Source organism: Chlorella variabilis, assembly GCF_000147415.1.
Source record: "Chlorella variabilis unplaced genomic scaffold CHLNCscaffold_6, whole genome shotgun sequence".
Classification (NCBI taxonomy): Eukaryota; Viridiplantae; Chlorophyta; class Trebouxiophyceae; order Chlorellales; family Chlorellaceae; genus Chlorella; species Chlorella variabilis.
In genome coordinates this window covers 1397450-1415272 of record NW_005435082.1, presented here as the reverse complement: position 1 = coordinate 1415272, position 17823 = coordinate 1397450, and the positions used below count along the sequence as shown (strand labels likewise).

Here is a 17823-nt window from a genome sequence, read left to right as displayed (position 1 = left end):
GGACTTCTTCTCCAAGCCCGCCTACCTGACGGTGTCGGGGCAGCTCAACGGAGAGTACTACGCCTGCGCCCTGTCCAACATCTACACCTTTGGTGAGGCCTGCTGCGGCAGGCGGGAGGAGCTGTGTATGTACTTATCCGTGTATGTGTCTGTGTGCGTGTGTGTGTGTGTCTGGTGGGGTTCGTGTTGGTGGCGCTGGTGGCGGGTGGCGGGAGGCGAGGGTGGCGGGGACCTTTTACCAAGGGAGGCGGGAGGAGGGGGGTGCAGGTGGGCGTGGAAGCCAGGGGCCTGCTGGCGTGTGGCCTGCCGAGCGCCCTCCCTGCTGATCTCTTGTGCTGCTGGCATTGCCAACACACACTCGCCCACATACACACACAGGCCCCACCTTCCGTGCCGAGAACTCCCACACCGCGCGCCACCTGGCCGAGTTCTGGATGATTGAGCCGGAGATGGCCTTCTGCGACCTGGCGGGTGAGAGGGAGGTGTGTGTGCGTGCGTGTGTGCGTGTGTGTGCTAGGCCGGCGGGTGTGGAGAGAGAGGGCTAGGAGGAAGGGCCGGGCTGCCGAATGCCAGGGTGGGGCGGCATGCACACGTGACCTCCACCCAGCCAAACGCGCGCCCCCCGCTCACCACCCCGGTACCCCCTCCCCCTCCTGCCCCGCCCGCCTGCAGACGACATGCAGTGCGCGGAGGATTACGTGCGGTACTGCTGCCGCCACTTGCTGGACAGCTGCCGCCCCGACCTCGAGTTCATAAACTCCATGATCGACAAGGGCGCCATCGCCCGCCTGGAGCAGGTGGGCAGGCGTGGTGCGCCCGCTGCCCTGCGGGGCCTCCCTGGGGAGCGGCGGCAGGCGGCTGGCCGGGGACCAGGGCTGCCGGGTGGCGCAGGGCCCGCGGTTTGCCACCGCCGCGCCCCGGGCAGCAGCAGTCTGTGCCTGCGCCAACCCTGCCTGCTCCCCCTGCCTCCACCGCCCCTGCCACCGCCGCCCCAGGTGGCCAACTCCTCCTTCAAGCGCGTCTCCTACACCGAGGCCATCGAGCTGCTGGAGGGGGTGGTGGCGGCGGGCAAGAAGAAGTTTGAGTTCCCGGTGTCCTGGGGCATCGACCTGCAGGTGGGCGTGTGTGTGTGTGGTTGCACACACGTGTGTGTGTGTGTGTGTGTGTGCGTGGTGTGATATTGTGTGTGTGTTGTTGGGGTGGCAGTGGTGGCCTGCATGCGGATGCAGCGGGGGCGCGGGGCCGAGGGGGTAGGTAGTGCAGGGAGGCGCCGCCGCCTGGCCGAGCTGCCCCTGGCTGCCCCTGCGGGCTGCCACCCCCTCCCCAGCCCTGCCGTTCCACCATCACGCGCACGCCCGCACATCCACCCACACACACCGCACACGCCTGTACCGCACACAATTGTACCGCCTGCAGAGCGAGCATGAGCGGTACCTGACCGAGGAGGTGTTCCGCCAGCCCATCATCGTGTACAACTACCCCAAGGACATCAAGGTGGGGGGGCGAGAGGGGGGCGGCGGCGGCGGCGGCGGCAGGGGCAGGAGCGGCCAGCAGGCGGGCGGCGGCCGCCTGGGCATGCCAGCCTGGCGGGCAGGCTGGGCACGGCGGCCCTGGTACGACGGCGGCGGCTCGGGCACACAGCGGCCGTGACGCCTGGTTTGGAGGAGGGTGTCGGCGCCTGCATGACATGAGCAGATGGGCCCAGCAAGCCGGGGCTGGCACTCGCGTCGCAGCATCGTTGCTTTCGAGCCCGCCCCCATCGTCCCCATCGCCCCCACCCCCCTGCGCAGGCCTTTTACATGCGGCTTAACGACGACGGCAAGACGGTGGCGGCCATGGATGTGCTGGTGCCAAAGGTGGGTGGGGTGCACTGGGGGCCAGAGTGGTGCGAGGAGCGCGGGTGGTGGCAGGGAGCGCGCTTCCGGGGCAAGCGGTGAACCTGGGGTGGCGACGAGGGGGCGGAGGCTGCCTGCGCCCTGCCGGCGCCTGGCGCAGCCCTGCCTCCGGCGTGTCTCGCCGGCCTCGTTCCCAGGGGCGACACACACACGACACACAAACACACACACACACACACACACACACACACTCACACCGCCGCCCGCGGCTGCAGGTGGGGGAGCTGGTGGGCGGGTCGCAGCGCGAGGAGCGGCTAGACGTGCTGACGCGGCGCATCGCGGGTGCGGCGCACGCCCCGCGCGGCGCTGGCTGCGCCGCTGAGCAGCTGCCGCCGTGCCGCATGGCCGCGCTCCTGGTCACCCTCCCTGCAAATCCCCGCCACAACCATGCCAACAATCCACACGCCCACACACGCAACCTGTCCTTCCTTCCTGCACCCCCCCACAGAGTCGGGCATGCCCATGGAGCCTTACTCCGCCTACCTGGACCTGCGCAAGTACGGCACGGTACCGCACTCGGGTGGGTGGCGGCCGCGCGGCACAGATCTGCAGGCAGGCGCAGCTTGCAGCCTGGCATTCGTGGTTTGCTTGTCTGCGCTGTTGGCGGCAGTGTCAATGCACGTGCATGCCTAGACGCTGCGCCTTTCTGACCCTGCACCCATACGCTGCTGCCCCGCCACGTCCCCTGCTGTCCTCAGGCTTTGGGCTGGGCTTTGAGCGGCTGATCCTGTTTGCCACGGGTGAGCAGCCAGCAGGCGGCAGCCCCATGAGGGCTGCCCTGCTCTCCTCACACAGCTCTCCCTGCCTCTGCTCCTCGTGCCGCACATGCGCCGACCGCCCCGCTGGCACCCCCTCCGCTGTGTGGCTCCTGCAGGGCTGGACAACATCCGAGAGGTCATCCCCTTCCCTCGCTGGCCAGGCAATGCCAACTACTGAGCAGCACAACGCAGCAGCGGCAGCGGCGGCGGCCGTCAGGGCCAGCGGTCGCGGTTCGCATGCATGCCTGCCACTGACCCCGTACAAGCCTTCCTTATTCTTTCCTGTTTGCGGTGACGCTATTCCATCTTCTCTTGGATGTACACGCCCACAGCAACCTCCCAACCGCTTGCCTTGGCTGCCGATGCGCGCGGGCGGACAGGAGGCGGTGACACCGTGATTAGATCCCGCAACGGCGCTGAAACAATAATCACATGTGATGCACGCCGAAAAGAGCACAGTGTGGCCTTCCTAAGCAGCATGGGCTGACGGCAGCACCCCGCTGGGCCCGCTGCGCCACCGCCCAAAAATACGGATTGCAAACGCCCTCCCTGCTCGGATTTCTAGCTCCCGTACGCTTCTGGGCATCGCAGATCGCTGCCTCGGGCCGCCATGGCGGACCAGGATGCTACAACCGAGGCGTCAAAAGAGAATGCTGCGCAGCCAGCGCTCAAGGCGCCGTCGTTGGGCCTCAAGCGCAGGGCCTTCAACGCGCCGGCTTTTGTGAAGAAGCCCGCCCTGGCCGCGCCTGGCAGCAGCAAGCCCGCCGCGCCCCGCCCCGCTGCCTCGGCTGCCGCCGCCTCCCATGCGGCAGTCGTCGCAGCCGCGGGGCCCTCCACTGCAGCCGTGGCCGACAGTGAGGCTCGCTACTTCACGGTGAGCGCGGCTGGCTAGCGGGGTCTGCCGCCGAGAAGGCTAACGCTCGCCTGCATGCTCCAATTGGCGGGCACTCGACGCCGTTCGACGCCTCGTCCGCGCTGCGTGGTGCAGGTGCTCTACTGCAAGTACCAGCCCAACAAGAAGCTGCGGAAGAACAAGAGCTTCGCAGATGGCATCCTGGAGGTGGCCGCCGACTCAAAGCGTGCGGTACGGCAGGCCGCCGCCCGCAGCTTCCTGCTGGGTGCTGCCCTTTGCCCTGCCCTCACTTGTTCCACCCTCTGTTTCTTCCCCTCATCCTTGCTGTACTTTGCTGTCCGCCACCCCTGCCGATCAGACGCTGCTGGACGGCGAGGGCAAGCAGGTGGGCGTTAGCGTGCTGCGTGGGGTCAACGTGGCGGCCATGGGCGCCGGCAGCAGCGTGGTGGTGGGGCAGTGGGAGGTGGAGGTGGAGGAGGCCGCCGACGCCGACAAGTTCAAGTGAGTAGCGGGTGCTGGGGTGCAGAGGGGGAGGGATTCTGAGCGCCTATGGGTGGGAGGTGCTGCCGGGTGCTGGGTGCTGCCTGGGAAAGCCCCTGGCACCTGCCGGCAGAAGAGCTGGCACTCTTGCGGTGCTCCCCGCAATCTGTCGCCGCCTGAATGCCACCGCGCCTGCTGCGCACCCCCCCCCACCCCCCACCCTGCCCCGCAGGAGTGGCGAGTTGTTCCTGAAGCCCACCGCTGCGGCGCTGCTTGCCGCTGCGCCCATGGCACCCGCCAACAGGCCGCCTGGTGCCGGCTTCAGGCCCCCTGTCGGAGGCGCCTTCAAGCGGCCTGGCCTGGCCTGCGGCAGCGCAGCGGCAGGGGCGGCGGCGGCGGCCGCCAGCGAGCCGGTGCCGCCGCGCTGGCTGCACGACCCTCACGCCGACGGCGCCTTCGTGCTCAACCGCCAGCAGTGGGCGGGCGGCAAGGGCCAGCTGGCGCGCGGCAGGCTGGTGTGCCCTGTGGTGGTGGACTCCTACATCGGCAGGCACCTGAGGCCCCACCAGGTGTGGGCCACTGGCTGCACTGCCCGCCTGCCTGCACTTAGGGTTGCTCGCTCTGATACTTCTCCTGATCGGCGTCCCTGGTCCTGCCCCACGCTGAGGGCCCTGCTGTGCTTGGGGCCTGGCTGTGCTGTGCAGGTGGAGGGTGTGCAGTTCTTGTATGAAGCCACCATGGGCCTGCGCTCCCCCGGCATGCACGGCTGCATCCTGGCCGATGAGATGGTGAGGCAGCCGGGGCGGGAGATGCACGGGGTCAGCCGGTGGCAAGCTGCACGGGGCAGCCCCCATGCATGCAGCGAGTGCAGCAGCGCTCTGCTCCACCTGCGCGTGTGTGGCCTTGTATTCCGCAGGGCCTGGGCAAGACGCTGCAGGTGCTGGCGCTGGTTTGGACTCTTCTCAAGCAGGGCCCCGAGGTGGGTGGGTGCCGTTCAGGGCAGGCACCGACAGCTGGTTGTGCCTCCCGCTCTCCTCGCCCTTCCAGCCTGCATGCTCCACTGCCTGCCCTCCCTGCTGCTGCCTGCAGGGCCGCCCCGCGGTACGCAAGGCGGTGGTGGTCACCCCCAGCAGCCTGACCCAGAACTGGAGCGAGGAGGCGCGCAAGTGGCTGGGGGATGAGCGCATGCGTGTCATGGTGCTGTCGTCCGGGCCAGAGGGCAAGCAGCAGGCACGCGAGCTGCGGGGGGCAGGGCCTGGTGCTGGCAGCAGGCAGGCGAGGGGGGCTGGGCGGCAGCAAGGCGGCACCCCACGCAATGCACGGCACGCTGCGAAGACTGCCCTGGCAGCACACGACTGGCTGGCCTCTGCCACCACCCAGCGGCAACCCAATAGCCACCAGCCATGCAGTGCCTGTGCCACACCAGCCATTTGATGCCTGTGCCCCCTCCCACCCACCAACCGACTAACCAACACCCACCCACCCACCCCCTGCCCCCCACCCCAGGTGCTGGACTTCAAGCACGGCCGCACGGTGTCGGTGGCGGCGGTGTCGTACGAGACGCTGCGCAAGCACGCCGCTGACCTGGCGGGCTGCGTGGACCTGCTGGTGTAAGCTGGCTGCATGGGGTGGGGGTGGGTGGGGTTTGCGAGGGGGCTTGGGGCAGGAGCGAGGCATGTAATGTTGTTCGCATGCTTGTGTGGAGATCGGCCGGTGTGATTGGCCCTGGCATGTCTGGATGTGATCAGCCTGGTTGCGTGGGTGGCGGCGGTGGCGCAGGTGTGATGAGGGCCACCGCCTCAAGTCCGCGCAAGGCAGCAAGACCATCACCGCCCTCACCTCACTCAACTGCCCCCGCCGCGTGCTGCTCACAGGCGAGCAGGCCGCGCGGCAGACGCCCGCAGGGTTTGCACCTGTGCAAGGCCTCCTTGTAGCCCTGCACATCCCGCTCCTCGCCCTGGTCCCCACCCTGGGCCGCATGCCACCGCTGCTCCTCAGCCCCTCCTCCCTTTCTCCTCCTGGCCCTTGCCCCGCCCTCCTGCCCTTCCTGTGCACCTGCAGGCACCCCGCTGCAGAACAACCTGTCTGAGTTCTATGCCATGGTGAACTTTGTCAACCCAGACTCCCTGGGCAGCCTGCAGGTGAGGACGTGCGGCGCTCACCGCACCTGTGCTTCTCGGTGGTCCTTGCGCTGCCGCGCTTGCTTTCCTGACCAGCGAGTTTGCAGCGGCTTCGGCTGCTGCTTCCCTCACGAGGCCCTGCGATCCCACCTTATGTGTCCCCCCCCCACACACACACCTTATGTGTGTCCCCCCACCTGCGGCAGGCGTTCGAGCGTGTGCTGGCCGCACCCATCAACAAGAGCCGGGAGCGGGGCGCGAGCGACAAGGAGCGGGAGCTGGGGGAGAAGCGGTCGGCGTGAGCTGGCAGGGGGCATGCGCCTGAGCACGGCAGGCCGGGGGGTGCCCGCTGCCCTCCTGGCCGGCTCGGGGCACGCGCCAGCGGCGCGTCAGCCTCTGCCCACGCCAGCCCGCCTCCCCACTGCCTGCCTGCCTGCCTGCCTGCTGTGCCTGCTGTGCGCAGGGAGCTGTCCCGCCGGGTGGAGGCCTTTGTGCTGCGGCGCACGCGGGAGGTCAACGCCAAGTACCTGCCGCCGCTGGCCAGTTACGTGGTGTTCTGCAGGCGCGTGCGCATGGCTGGTAGTGGGGCAGGGGCAAGGCAGCTGAGGGCAGCTGGGGTGGCAGTGCGGTGGTGTGTGTGGTCTGCCGTGTGTGTGCGGCGGGGTGGAGTGAAACTGGCAGTAGGGAGCAGTGCAGGAGCGGTGCGGGGCTGCCGGGTGCCACACCAGGTGTCACCGCTGCGCCTCCTCCCCACCGCCCCGCGCCCTGCAGGCCCACCCAGCTCCAGCTGCGCGTGTACAGCTCCGTGCTGGGCTCCTCCAGCGTGCGCAAGCTGCTGGCCACCAGCGGCGGCGACTATGGGGACCAGGTGGGGAGGTTTGTGGGGCCTCTGGCGCTGGGGGTGCGAGTGGGTGTGGTGGTGGCGGCAATCAGAGGAGCATGCGGCTTGCCTGGTCACTCGCCACAAACCCCTCCACATACGGCCCTCCACCGCATGTCTTGTCTACAAACCACACTACCCTGCTGCCTGGCAACTTCCCTCTCCCGCCCTGCCCTGCCAGACGCTGACGGTGCTGACCAACCTGCGCAAGATCTGCAACCACCCCGCCCTCTACGCACCCGGCGGCGGCGAGGGCCAGGAGGCTGGCGGGGAGCAGCAGGAGGCCGAGTTCGATCCAGACCAGTCGGGTGGGTGTGGGAGAGGATGGTCGCATGGGTGGGTTTAGGGGTGTATGCATGCGTGTGTGGTGCTGGTGTGTCAGGGTGTGTCGAGGGGCTCGGAAGGGCAGGCGTGCGAGCGGTCCTGCCACCGATGCGCTGCCCGCGCTGCCCCGCGCATCAGCCGCACCTCCCTGCCCTGCCTGCTCACTTGGCGCCTGGGCCGCCGCCGCCCGCGCCGCCGCCGCCGCCGCCGCCTGCAGGCAAGATGGCGGTGCTGGGCGTGGTGCTGAGGGAGAGCATCTCTGGGGCGGGAGAGCGGGTGGTGGTGGTCAGCCAGTCCACCGCCGCACTGGACCTGGTGCAGGCAAGCCCTGCTTGGGGGGCAGGGAGGGGCAGGGAGGGGCCTGGGGCTGGGGCTGGGGCTGGGGGGCAGGGAGGGCCAGGGCTGGTGCTTGTGCTGGGCACGCTTGCCACCAGCGCCCCACCTTTGGGGCTCGCACGAGGTGCCAGCACAAGGAGCCAGCACGGCGAGCAGTGCTTTCCTCACAGCCCAGGGCCTGGCGTGCTCGCTTGACTTGCCGCCTTGCCCTGCCTTGCCCTGCCCCCCACAGAAGCTGTGCGATGGATGCGGCTTCAAGACTGTGCGCATAGACGGCGGCACCGACGTGGGCAAGCGCCAGGATGTGGTCAACAGCTTCAACCGGCACGGCGTGGGGCAGGCGAGTGCGGCAGTGGAGCAGGGCGGAGCGAGGTGGTTCGGGCTGGCCGCTGCGGGCGTGTTGGCATGGGCAGGTCGGGGCGGCTGAGGCATGTGGCGGCAGGCAGTGCTGAGGCGTGTAGGGCGGCACGCTGCTGCAGCAGCTCAGCAGACCACGCCTCTCCCTGATGCGTGCTGCCCGCAGGTGTTCCTGCTGTCCACCACCGCCGGAGGGGCGGGCCTCAACCTGACGGGCGCCAACCGCCTGGTGCTGCTGGACAGGTGCTGCTGCTGGGGGCAGGGGTGGGGGAGGCACCAACCGCCTGCGCTGGCTCTGCGGGCGGTGTGTGTTGCACGCCAGCGCTGTGTGCCCTTCGCCTGCCTGGCAGCCCTGCCCCGCTGTGGCCCTCTTGCTCTCCATAAGCTCACCATTCACGCTGTTTATTCCTTCCTTGCACAACCCTGGCGCTGCAGCCACTGGAACCCGGCCATGGACCTGCAGGCCATGGCGCGCGTGTGGCGGGACGGCCAGAAGAAAGCGTGCGTGGTGTACCGCCTGCTCACCACGGGTGCGCCGCACTGGCTGGCAGCGGGCAGTGCCCGTGGTGGTGGTGATGTGCGTGGGTAGGGTGTGTGGTGCGCAGGTGCCTGCCGGTCTCCCTGTGCCCGCTCATGCAGCCTCACGGCCAGCTTGCAGCCTGGTATCCCATGCACAGCTGGTGCTCCCATGCGCCCTGCAGGCACGCTGGATGAAAAGATGTACCAGCGACAGTGAGCTCAGCTGGCACGGCGCGCAGACCCCGACCAGTGCAGGCTGGCGGGGTGGCTTGCCCTCGTTTGAAACCGTGTCGGCATGCCTGCGGTGTAAGGCCGGCTGGGTGCAGCCGCCTTGGCCTGACAGCATGTATGCCTCCCTGCCTTCCTGGGCGCCTGTCTCTGCAGGCTGAAGAAGGGAGACATAGCTGCCACCATGATGGGCGGCGGCGGCAAGGCCGGCGGCGCCGCGGGCAGCAAGGCCGGCGGCGGCAAGTTCAGGCAAGTGCCGCTGCTGCGTGAGACTAGTCTTGGGAAGGCGTCTCCGGATCTGAGATCATCTCGGTTTGCGCCCGGTTCTCTGCATGCCCCTGCCCGCTTCTTCAGTCCCTCTCGATGTGCGGAAACCCACGCCGGTGCCACACCGGGTTGCCCCCCGCCCGCCTGCCTGCTGCAGCAAGGAGGAGCTGAGGCAGCTCTTCACGCTGCGCACCGACACCGCCTGCGACACACACGACCTGCTGGCCCAGGCTGCTGCGGCGGCGGAGAGGCAGGCGGGGCGGGGCGGCAGCGGCAGCGCAGCCGGGGGGGAGGAGGGAGGGGCGGCGGCTGCCGCAGCCCCAGAGTTCAGGGATGTGTCGGGGAGCTGCGAGGACGGGCCGCTGTGCGCCGCCATCTCGGCGGGACACGTCACCTTTGTGCACCTGGACCGCAGCCAGGAGCTGGCGGCGGCGGCGGCAGCTGCTGGCACTCAGCAGCAGGAGCAGCAGCAGCAGCAGGATGCAGAGGCATCTGTGGAGGAGGAGGAGCAGCAGGCGCCGGGGTGCAGCGGCGCAGAGTGCAGCGGAGCGGCTGTGGGCGCTGGGGCAGACGTGGCAGCGGCAGAGGCTGATGGAGTGGACAGCTTGGAGGTGGAGATGGAGGAGGAGAGCGGCTGGTGATTAAGTGGCGCAGCGTCAGCAGTTCATTGAGAGTGAGGCAGTGTCGCGCCGAGTGGCAGGAGCGTAGTGCGAGCGATGTGTAGGCAGGAATGGTGTAGGCAGGAAGACTTGATGCGCAATTCACCGCTAGGCTTCTGTAGTGGATAAGTGTGAATCTGATGGGGCCTCCCCTTTTTGTGTGTGGCGGTAGGGTGGGTCGGCTCCCGGTAGGGTGGGTCGGCTCCCGCCTTGCGCCACCCACCCACAGAAGTTGCGGCAGAGCGATGACAGCCGATTGGTGAACACGGGTTGTTTATGCATGCCAGATGTATTTGATGGCTGCTTCAAGCTTCAACGCAGTCACCTGCAAGGCTGGTTCGAAGGGCCTGCCATAGCCGCTGCAGATGTGGCCGCAATCCTGGTGCCGCGGGTCGGCAGCTGCGCCAGGGAGCAGCGCGGGCCCGGTGACTGCCCACCTCCCCGCCACCCATGCTGAGGCAGCCCCTCTTCCTCTGGATGCACCGTGCCACTGGGATGACCCCTTGATTGCACTATTCGGCGCGCATAACTGATAGGGTGTTCTAGGAGCAGCGCGCACTACAGGACCTGCAGCACAGGACCTGCAGCGCTCAGGACGCTGCAGACAGAGCAGGCACCCGCTCCCTGCTCGCTTCCCTGTCTCGCCGCCGCCGCGCTCCTAGGCTCTTCTCTGAGCCAACTGGCTGGTGCCAATACAAGGCGGGGGCAGGACTCACAGAGAGCGGCGCAGTTGCCTGCCTCTCTGCAAAGTGTACCAACACTTAAAATTGACGAACCAACAGAAACCCTCAACCCCTCCCGCTCCCCTAGAGAGCCCGTCAATGCTCGTGGCGAAGTGTACTGCGCTGCCCCAACCTGTCCTGCCTCATCCGATCACGCTGTGCGAAAGCGGGCATTGCAGCCCCGCCGGTTGTTACCAGCGTTATCTAGGAGCCGAGCACATCTCTTTGCCGTGCCTCCTGCACACACCCTTGCACCATGCAGACGCGGGCAGCAGCCTGCACGCCGGCGGTGCTGGCACCGGCGCGGCCCGCCTGCCAGACACGCCCCTGTAGATTCGCAGCAGCGGTGGCGCGGCGGCAACCCGGTCCGGCACAGCAGCAGCGCGGCCGCCTGCTACTGGTGTCTGCAGTGGCAGCCCCCGCGCAGCTCAGGGCCAAGAAGCGGCCCGCCTTCCCCTTCACGCGGCTGGCGGGGCAGGAAGACATGAAGCTGGCGCTGCTGCTCAACGTGGTGGACCCAACCATTGGCGGCGTGCTGATCATGGGCGACCGCGGCACCGGCAAGAGCGTGGCTGTGCGCTCCCTGGTGGACCTGCTGCCCATGATCGACGTGGTGCAGGACGACCCTTTCAACTCCCACCCCACAGGTGCGGGCGCCGGGCAGGGCTGCCTGGGCGTGCCGGTCATCAGGGCGCGACAACAGCCGGGCGACGGCAGCGGTCGGCGCTGTCGGCGCACCTTTTCCGTGGCAGCATGGAGCAGCCTGGCGCCCCAGCGCTGCGCCGTGGCATCGCTGATGGCAGTACGCATGCCGCGAGTGCTCCCGCTCAGTCGCCCACACTTGACCGCCGCCTGTTTTCCCACCTCCTTCCCCCTTCACCTGCCTGCTGTCCCGCCCTGCCGCAGACCCCAAGCTGATGGGTCCGTACGCGCTGCAGCGGTATGCCAAGGGGGAGAAGCTGCCGGCCACCACGATGCGCACGCCGCTGGTGGAGCTGCCGCTGGGGGCCACAGGTGTGCGCGCGGGGCGGCGCTGGCGGCAGCCAGAGCAGGCACCCAAGGCACTCGTTGCCCGTGTACCGCCCCGCGTGCCGCCGCTCCCTTCCCCGCTTGTTCCCGCCTCGCGCCGTGCTGCCTGTCCACTCCCGCTCCCCTCCTCCCTGCCTCCCTCCCTCCCTCTGCCACCCTCCCCAGAGGACCGCATCTGCGGCACCATTGACATTGAGAAGGCGCTGAGCGAGGGGGTCAAGGCGTACGAGCCGGGGCTGCTGGCGCGCGCCAACCGCGGCATCCTGTACGTGGACGAGGTCAACCTGCTGGACGACGGGCTGGTGGACGTGGTGCTGGACTCGGGTGGGTGGTGTGTGTGTGTGCGCCTGTGTGTCCCTGTGTGTGTGGTGTGTGTGTGGTGTGCGTGTGTGCGCACGCCTGTGTGCGCCTGTGCGCGCCTGTGTGGTGCTGGGGCCGGGCGCGCGGCCACAGCACGGGCGCGTGTTGCCTGCGTTGCCTCTAGTCCTGCCCGAGTCCCCGCTCACCCAGCCGCCCCTGCGCCCCCCCCCCCCCCCCGCCTCTGTGACCCGCAGCCGCGGGCGGGCAGAACACTGTGGAGCGGGAGGGCATCTCCATCGTGCACCCCGCCAAGTTCATCATGATTGGCAGCGGCAACCCGGCGGAGGGGGAGCTGCGCCCGCAGCTGCTCGACCGCTTCGGCATGAGTGTCAACGTGGAGACCCTCATGGTGCGGCGCGGCACGAGCTGCCGGGGCGGCCGGCTGGCCTTGGGTGGGGCTGGTGCTCTGGGGCCCAGGGAGGCTTCAGGGGCGGCTGACGTGGAGGCAGCGGGGCAGGGGGGGTGCTGCGGGCGCGGCCCAGCGCGCCCCGCCGCAGGCCGGCCCCGGGCGAGGCGTGCACGCGGCCCGAGCGCCCTAGCGCAGCCGGCCGCGCGCACCTTGCGTGCCCGCCCCCACCTTGCCCCGACGTGCGCGCGCCCCGTCCCCCGCCCCCGTATCATGCGGTGCAGGACGTGGACCAGCGCACGCAGATGGTGATGGACCGCATCGCGTACGAGCGCGACGCAGACGAGCTGGCAGCCACGGGTGGGCGGCGCTGGGCTGCTGGCTGCTGGCTGGCGGCTGGGGCTGGGGCTGGGGCTGGGGCTGGGGCCGACACGACACGCCGCGGGCCGGGCCGAGTGGCAACCCTGCTTCTGCTGCCGGGCTGGGATCCTGGTGCCTGGCCGCGCCCACAACACCTGCACGCCCTTGTGCCTCACCTCGGCCCCTGCCCCTCCTGCCCCTCCTGCTGCCCTCCCCCGCTGCTTGCCCCCCCCCCCCCTTGCAGTGCTGGCGGACCAGGATGCGATGCGCGCCAAGCTGCAGGCGGCGCGCCAGCTGCTGCCCAAGGTCAAGACCAGCCGGGAGCTGAAGCTGAAGATCAGGCGCGCGCCTGGGCGGGCCCTTGCTCTGACCGGCCTCGCCCTGCCTGCCCCGGCAGCAAGGAGGAGAAGCGAGGCTGCGGGGGCAGGCATGCAGCCCTCGGCAGCTCGCGCCTGCCACCTACCCACCCACAGTCACACACACACACACCACACCTCGCCTCCCCTTGCCCCCCCCCCTCCTACCCCCCCTGCCCCGTCCCCGCAGCGAGCTGTGCTCCTTCCTGGACATTGACGGCGTGCGCGGCGACATCACCATCAACAAGGCGGTGCAGGCGCTGGTGGCGTTTGAGGGGCGCACCGCCGCCACCAAGGAGGACCTGGAGCGCATCGCGCCGCTGGTGCTCAACCACAGGTGGGTGGGTGGGTGTGGGGAGGGGAGCGCGTGGGCGTGTGGTTGTGTTGGTGTGTGTGTGTGCGGGTGGGTGGGTGTGGGACACAGTGTGTGGGTGGAGCGGGCGGTGCCGCCGGGTGGAGGAGCCTGGGCAGGAGGGAGGCAAGGCCCAGCGCCATGCAGGATGTGGGTGGGCGTGAGGGCGCGGCGCCTGTGCGCCACGGCCGCCCCGCCGCCCCTCTGTGCGCCCCCGGCGTGCTGACCGGGCGTTGACGGTGCGGTGGCGGCGCTGCGGCACCATCCTGCCCCCTGCAGGATGCGCAAGGATCCTCTGGACCCGATTGATGGCGGCACCAAGGTCCGCATCGCGCTGCGCCGCCTGCTGGACCCCGAGGCAGTCAAGGTGGGCGCCTGGGGGTGGTGCCGGGTGCCTTGGGATGGTGCCTGCGGCTGCTGGGAGGCCGGCTGGGGCTGCTGCCTGACGCTGGAGGGGACCACAGGTGTGCCTGCTGTGCGCCTCCCCGAGCGTGCTTTGCGCGGGCGCCTGTCGTGCCGGCGAGGGGTGAAAGGCTCGCCCGCCGGGCGCCTGGCTGTGCTGCAGCGGGAGGAGGAGCGGAAGAAGAAGGAGGCGGAGGCGGCCAAGGCCAAGGCGGCGGGGGAGAAGAAAGCGGGCGCATGGGGCGGCCTGCCTGGGCGCTGAGGTCGGTGGTGACGCCGCCTGCTGCGGCGGCGGCCTGTTCCCCGCCGCCGGATCTGCTTACGCTCCCATCTCCCCTGCTTCTCTTTCGTCGTCTTCGTGTGAGCCCTTACTTGATTCCTTTCTTTGCATAGGGCGTAATTTGCCCCTTGGAACTGACACCAATTGCAACCACGGACAACACTGGAGAGGAAGCAGCCGCTGCCTGATGTTGTGCTTGGTCAAACGGTCCAGCAGCTTTGCAAGGCGAATAGCGTTGCAGAAGGCACTGGGCCCCAGAAGATCAGGGTCGCACATGCCCAGCCAGCAATCAAGCTTCATCTTGAGCTCCAGGCTGGGGCGCTGCTGGGCGAGGCGGGGCGGCGGTGCCTGCTGTGCTGTGGTTGCCGTGCGGCATGCAAGGCTGCCTCGCTCCCTTGGCCAGTCAAGAGTTTCGCTACTACCAGAGCCCCCGCTCACCGTCTGCCTGCGCCTTCACACATCGCCGACCTTTGGGCAGAGTTGGGCACGGAGAGCGTCCCGCAGCTTTATTTTTAGCGCAGTTGAACGCCGGCAGTGATAGGGTGCGTGCAGCAGCAGCTTGTGCACCCACGCAGGCTGCATGCGCCGGGCAAGCGCTGCAGACGGCCCTGCTGACTGCCTGAGTTCCCTGGGCGACTTGACCATCGTGCGGGCAGCATGGTGGCGAGCACGAGCAGCATTCACGGCGCCACCCACACCTGCCGCCGCCGCTCCTCCTGGGCCCACGCCGCACGCTTGGCTGCCTTCCTTGCGTGCAGGATTTAGCCAGCATGGATCCGGGAGCAGCGATGCAGGGCCTACCGGCGGACCAGCAGCAGCAGCTCATGCAGGCCATAGAGCAGATGCAAGTGCGAGACAGGTGAGCGACGCAGCCTTGGCCTGGGTGCTGCCGCCCCCCCCTCTCGTGCTGCACCTGCTCTCACCTGGCCCATGCAGCCGCACGAGCAGATGCCAGGCATGCGCTTCACTGACGCCGTCGCACCCGCCCTGCCCGTTCCTGTACCGCAGCCTGCGCATGTACAACACCCTAGTGGAGCGCTGCTTCAAGGACTGCGTGGAGTCGTTCCGCCGCAAAGACCTGGATGCTACTGAGGAGAAGGTGGGTGGGTGCGCCTGCGAGGGTTTGGAGAGTTTTTTTGTAGGAGGGCTTGGGCTCCTGATAGATGGGCAGCGCGGCCCGAGCGAGAGGCGCGGGGGAAGGCCCGCCGTAGGCATCCAGCCAGCTGGCTCTGCCTGGCTGCCTGGATCTCGAACCCCAGCCTCCCCGCTCCCCTCCCTCCCCGCCTGCCCGCCCGCAGTGTGTCCAGTCGTGCTGCAGCAAGTTTATGAAGCACTCGGCGCGGGTGGGCATCCGGTTTGGGGAGCTGTCCAGTGAGGCGGAGACCCAGATGCAGCAGATGATGGCGGGGCAGCAGGCGGGCGGCGGCAAGTAGCGCGCGGGGGCGTTAGCTCGCGTGGCGTGCTGCGCAAGCAGAGGCCTGGCGACTGCGTCGCTGCCGGCTCCTGCGGGCCTCGCTCCACGCGTCGTGCGCAGCCTGTGTGCCCCGCCTGCGCCATCTCTGTTTCTTTCTCGGGCAGAGCCATCTGTAACCTGAGGACCAGGTGTTTTATGCTGCAGCGCCAGGTCGCTGGGAAACGACCGGCGCTGGAAGCGGCGGCGCTGGCGCCCACTTTGGGCGTTGCTTGCGCCCGCTTCTGGTGGGCGCATGCAGTCCAGGAAGGCAGATGTAACGATAGATCTGTCTCCATAGACATGTGGCGTATGTTGGAGAGGGTGATCCACAATTGGGGCCGCCTTGTTGGCGGGGCCGCGGCGCGCCCGCTTTGCCTTGCTGGCCCATGTTGCGCGCTGATACCGTTATTCGCCATGAACACCCTTTGTGCTTTGTTCGCACGTGCACTTTGGAGCACGCAGGCTGCAAGTGGTCTTCCTGCACTCTCCCACATGTTGCTTGCTTAGGAGCTCTGTGTCATGGGGTCCCTGCAGCAGCACTGTGCAGGCGGGATGGCGACCCTCTGGCTCGCCCTCCTCCTGCTGTTGGCGCAGCAGCAGGTCGCCTGCGGCTCGGCGCTACCGCTGTGGCCGCTGGCGCTGGAGCTGCAGGGGCGCACCTACGAGCTTCCCACGGGGGAGCTGCAGCGACTGGAGCTGCCGCTGGGCTGCGCCAGGGGCGCCCTGGCGCTGGGCGTCCAGCACCGCGTGCCCGCTCTGCGGCTGCAGCAACAGTGCTCGGGAGTCCTGTCGGTGCTGGAGCGCAGCACCTCGGGGCGCATGATCAGCTTGTGGAGTGGGCAGCAGGTGAGGGGAGGGCCCCGGCAGGCCCTCGCGCCCTGCATCTGGGCAGGCTTGTCTTGGTGCTGGGTGTAGGGGCTGGAGGCCGCGAGGGGCTGTTCAGCAGGGCCCAAGGTCCCTGCGATCTCGCGATGCCTGGGCAGCTTGGGGCCGGCAGCACCATGCCGCCAGCCCGCCAGCGCCCGCCACTGGCGCTGCAGCAGCGCTGCGGCTGCGCTGCCCCTGCCAGCCCCGGTCAGGCTGCCCTTCCCCTTTGCATGCTGCACGTGTGGGAAGGCAGTCGGGCTGAGCGCTGCCGCGCCGCCGGCGCGCACCCACCCCGCAGGTCGCGACGCCCACCCCCGCCGACGACCCCGCCCTGCGCCAGCAGCAGGCGGAGCAGGACCAGGCAGGCGCGGCGCCAGCCAGCTTCTGGTTCAGGTTCCTACTGGACCCATCCACCTTCCACGCCGGCAGCCCCTACTCGCTGCAGCTGGCTGTCTACTGCGGCGGCCAGGCGGCGGGGCCCACGCTGCAGAGCACCATCCAAGTGGCCGCCGCCGCAGGCTGCCCCGGCGGCCCGCAGGCGCTGGCGCGGCCGGGCGTGAGCCTGCCCGGTGCGGCCGCCGACGGCGGCAGCACGGCGGCGGCGCGCTCGCGCCAGCTGGCGGAGGGCGACGGCGTGCCGGTGCTGCTGCTCCCCAGCTCGGCCGGCGGCGCCGTGCTGCTGGATGGCTACTCGGGACTGGCGCGGGCCATCAACGACACCCAGGCCGCGCCGCCGTGCGGGGCCGGCGGCGCGGCGCAGGGCGCGCGCTGCGTGGACGACCCGCTCGTCCGCACCTCGGCCTCCCGCATCCGCGTGCGCATGCAGCTGGGCGGCGGCGGTGCCGCGCGGCTGACGGGCGCCGTGCAGCCCGCGGCCTTTGCCGTCACCGGCGGCGCCGTCAGCGAGGTGCCAGTGGTGGTGGATGGCACTACGGCAGAGGTGGAGATCAGCCTGGATGGGCCGGGCCCCACCACAGGTGCGCGTCAGGCAGCGCCAGCGCTCGTCAACAGGCTGACGAGGCGCCGTGCTGTGCATGCCAGCGGCTCGCGCACGGCGGCTTGCCCTGTGCGGCGGCCCGCCCTGTGCGGCTGCCCGCCCTGTGCTGCCGTGTGCGCCCCCCACCTCCACGCCCCGTCTCCACCCCGCCCGCTTTCTTCTGGCTGTGGCGCGCCGCCGCTGCCTTGCCGCCTCGTGCCGTCACCGCCATCACAACCGGGAGCCTCCTCACCGCGGCGCCCCTCCCCGCCGCCGCCTGCCGCAGTGTACGTGCCTCAGGGGGCCCTGTCTGGCGCCGGCGTGGACAATGCCGCCTCCAACACGCTCACAATAGAGCGGGACACCGCCCCCCCGGTGGTGAGCAGCAGGCAGCTGTGACCCGCTCCCCTCGCCCACCCGCCGCCCGCCCCACAGCGCCCGCCCAGCGGTGCCGGCGTCTCGCCTGCCACCCCACCGCCGCCGCCCGGCTGTCTCCTCTCTCGACCCTCGTTCCCAGCCCCTCCTGCCCAGCCAGCTGCCACTGTCGGCCCATTCCTCCCACCCAGTCCCCCTCTGCCCCCGCCCGACCCTTGTCTGCCTGCCCCCCCCCGCCCCCCCTGCCAACCCCCTGCCAACCCCCGCAG

At 69.5% G+C, this 17823-nt stretch overlaps 5 protein-coding genes across 5 annotated transcripts in view; all 5 read left to right on the top strand.

Annotated features, from left to right (window-relative positions):
- CHLNCDRAFT_21495 (hypothetical protein) overlaps positions 1 to 2831 on the top strand; it is a gene marked incomplete at both ends in the record, with an annotated part of 5669 nt that extends 2838 nt beyond the window's left edge. Inside the window, 10 exons of the mRNA XM_005849308.1 lie at positions 17 to 92; positions 379 to 471; positions 673 to 797; positions 996 to 1115; positions 1417 to 1494; positions 1791 to 1856; positions 2111 to 2177; positions 2344 to 2415; positions 2594 to 2635; positions 2770 to 2831. Of these exons, the coding sequence (XP_005849370.1) occupies positions 17 to 92; positions 379 to 471; positions 673 to 797; positions 996 to 1115; positions 1417 to 1494; positions 1791 to 1856; positions 2111 to 2177; positions 2344 to 2415; positions 2594 to 2635; positions 2770 to 2831 (801 nt within the window). The remainder of the gene's footprint in view (positions 1 to 16; positions 93 to 378; positions 472 to 672; positions 798 to 995; positions 1116 to 1416; positions 1495 to 1790; positions 1857 to 2110; positions 2178 to 2343; positions 2416 to 2593; positions 2636 to 2769) is intronic.
- Positions 2832 to 3263: 432 nt separating this feature from the next.
- Positions 3264 to 5600, top strand: CHLNCDRAFT_143831 (hypothetical protein; the record flags this gene model as incomplete). Its single annotated transcript, XM_005849307.1, has 8 exons — positions 3264 to 3527; positions 3642 to 3737; positions 3865 to 4007; positions 4219 to 4555; positions 4691 to 4774; positions 4903 to 4965; positions 5076 to 5183; positions 5493 to 5600. The coding sequence occupies 8 exons, from the start codon at positions 3264 to 3266 to the stop codon at positions 5598 to 5600; spliced, it is 1203 nt and encodes a 400-aa protein (XP_005849369.1).
- A 170-nt stretch (positions 5601 to 5770) lies between these two features.
- On the top strand, positions 5771 to 9658 carry CHLNCDRAFT_143830 (hypothetical protein; the record flags this gene model as incomplete). The annotated part of the gene is made up of 13 exons (XM_005849306.1): positions 5771 to 5789; positions 6048 to 6127; positions 6313 to 6404; positions 6570 to 6659; positions 6878 to 6974; positions 7168 to 7294; positions 7528 to 7625; positions 7879 to 7977; positions 8170 to 8246; positions 8439 to 8533; positions 8705 to 8735; positions 8907 to 8993; positions 9175 to 9658. The coding sequence occupies 13 exons, from the start codon at positions 5771 to 5773 to the stop codon at positions 9656 to 9658; spliced, it is 1476 nt and encodes a 491-aa protein (XP_005849368.1).
- A 996-nt stretch (positions 9659 to 10654) lies between these two features.
- CHLNCDRAFT_143829 (hypothetical protein) lies at positions 10655 to 13865 on the top strand (the record flags this gene model as incomplete). The annotated part of the gene is made up of 9 exons (XM_005849305.1): positions 10655 to 11045; positions 11305 to 11412; positions 11593 to 11751; positions 11982 to 12136; positions 12418 to 12493; positions 12738 to 12799; positions 13044 to 13186; positions 13481 to 13568; positions 13767 to 13865. 9 exons carry the CDS (start codon positions 10655 to 10657, stop codon positions 13863 to 13865), a joined length of 1281 nt encoding a protein of 426 aa, XP_005849367.1.
- An 806-nt stretch (positions 13866 to 14671) lies between these two features.
- CHLNCDRAFT_21497 (hypothetical protein) lies at positions 14672 to 15316 on the top strand (the record flags this gene model as incomplete). Its single annotated transcript, XM_005849304.1, has 3 exons — positions 14672 to 14742; positions 14892 to 14982; positions 15182 to 15316. The coding sequence occupies 3 exons, from the start codon at positions 14672 to 14674 to the stop codon at positions 15314 to 15316; spliced, it is 297 nt and encodes a 98-aa protein (XP_005849366.1).
- Between the last annotated feature and the right edge of the window lie 2507 nt (positions 15317 to 17823).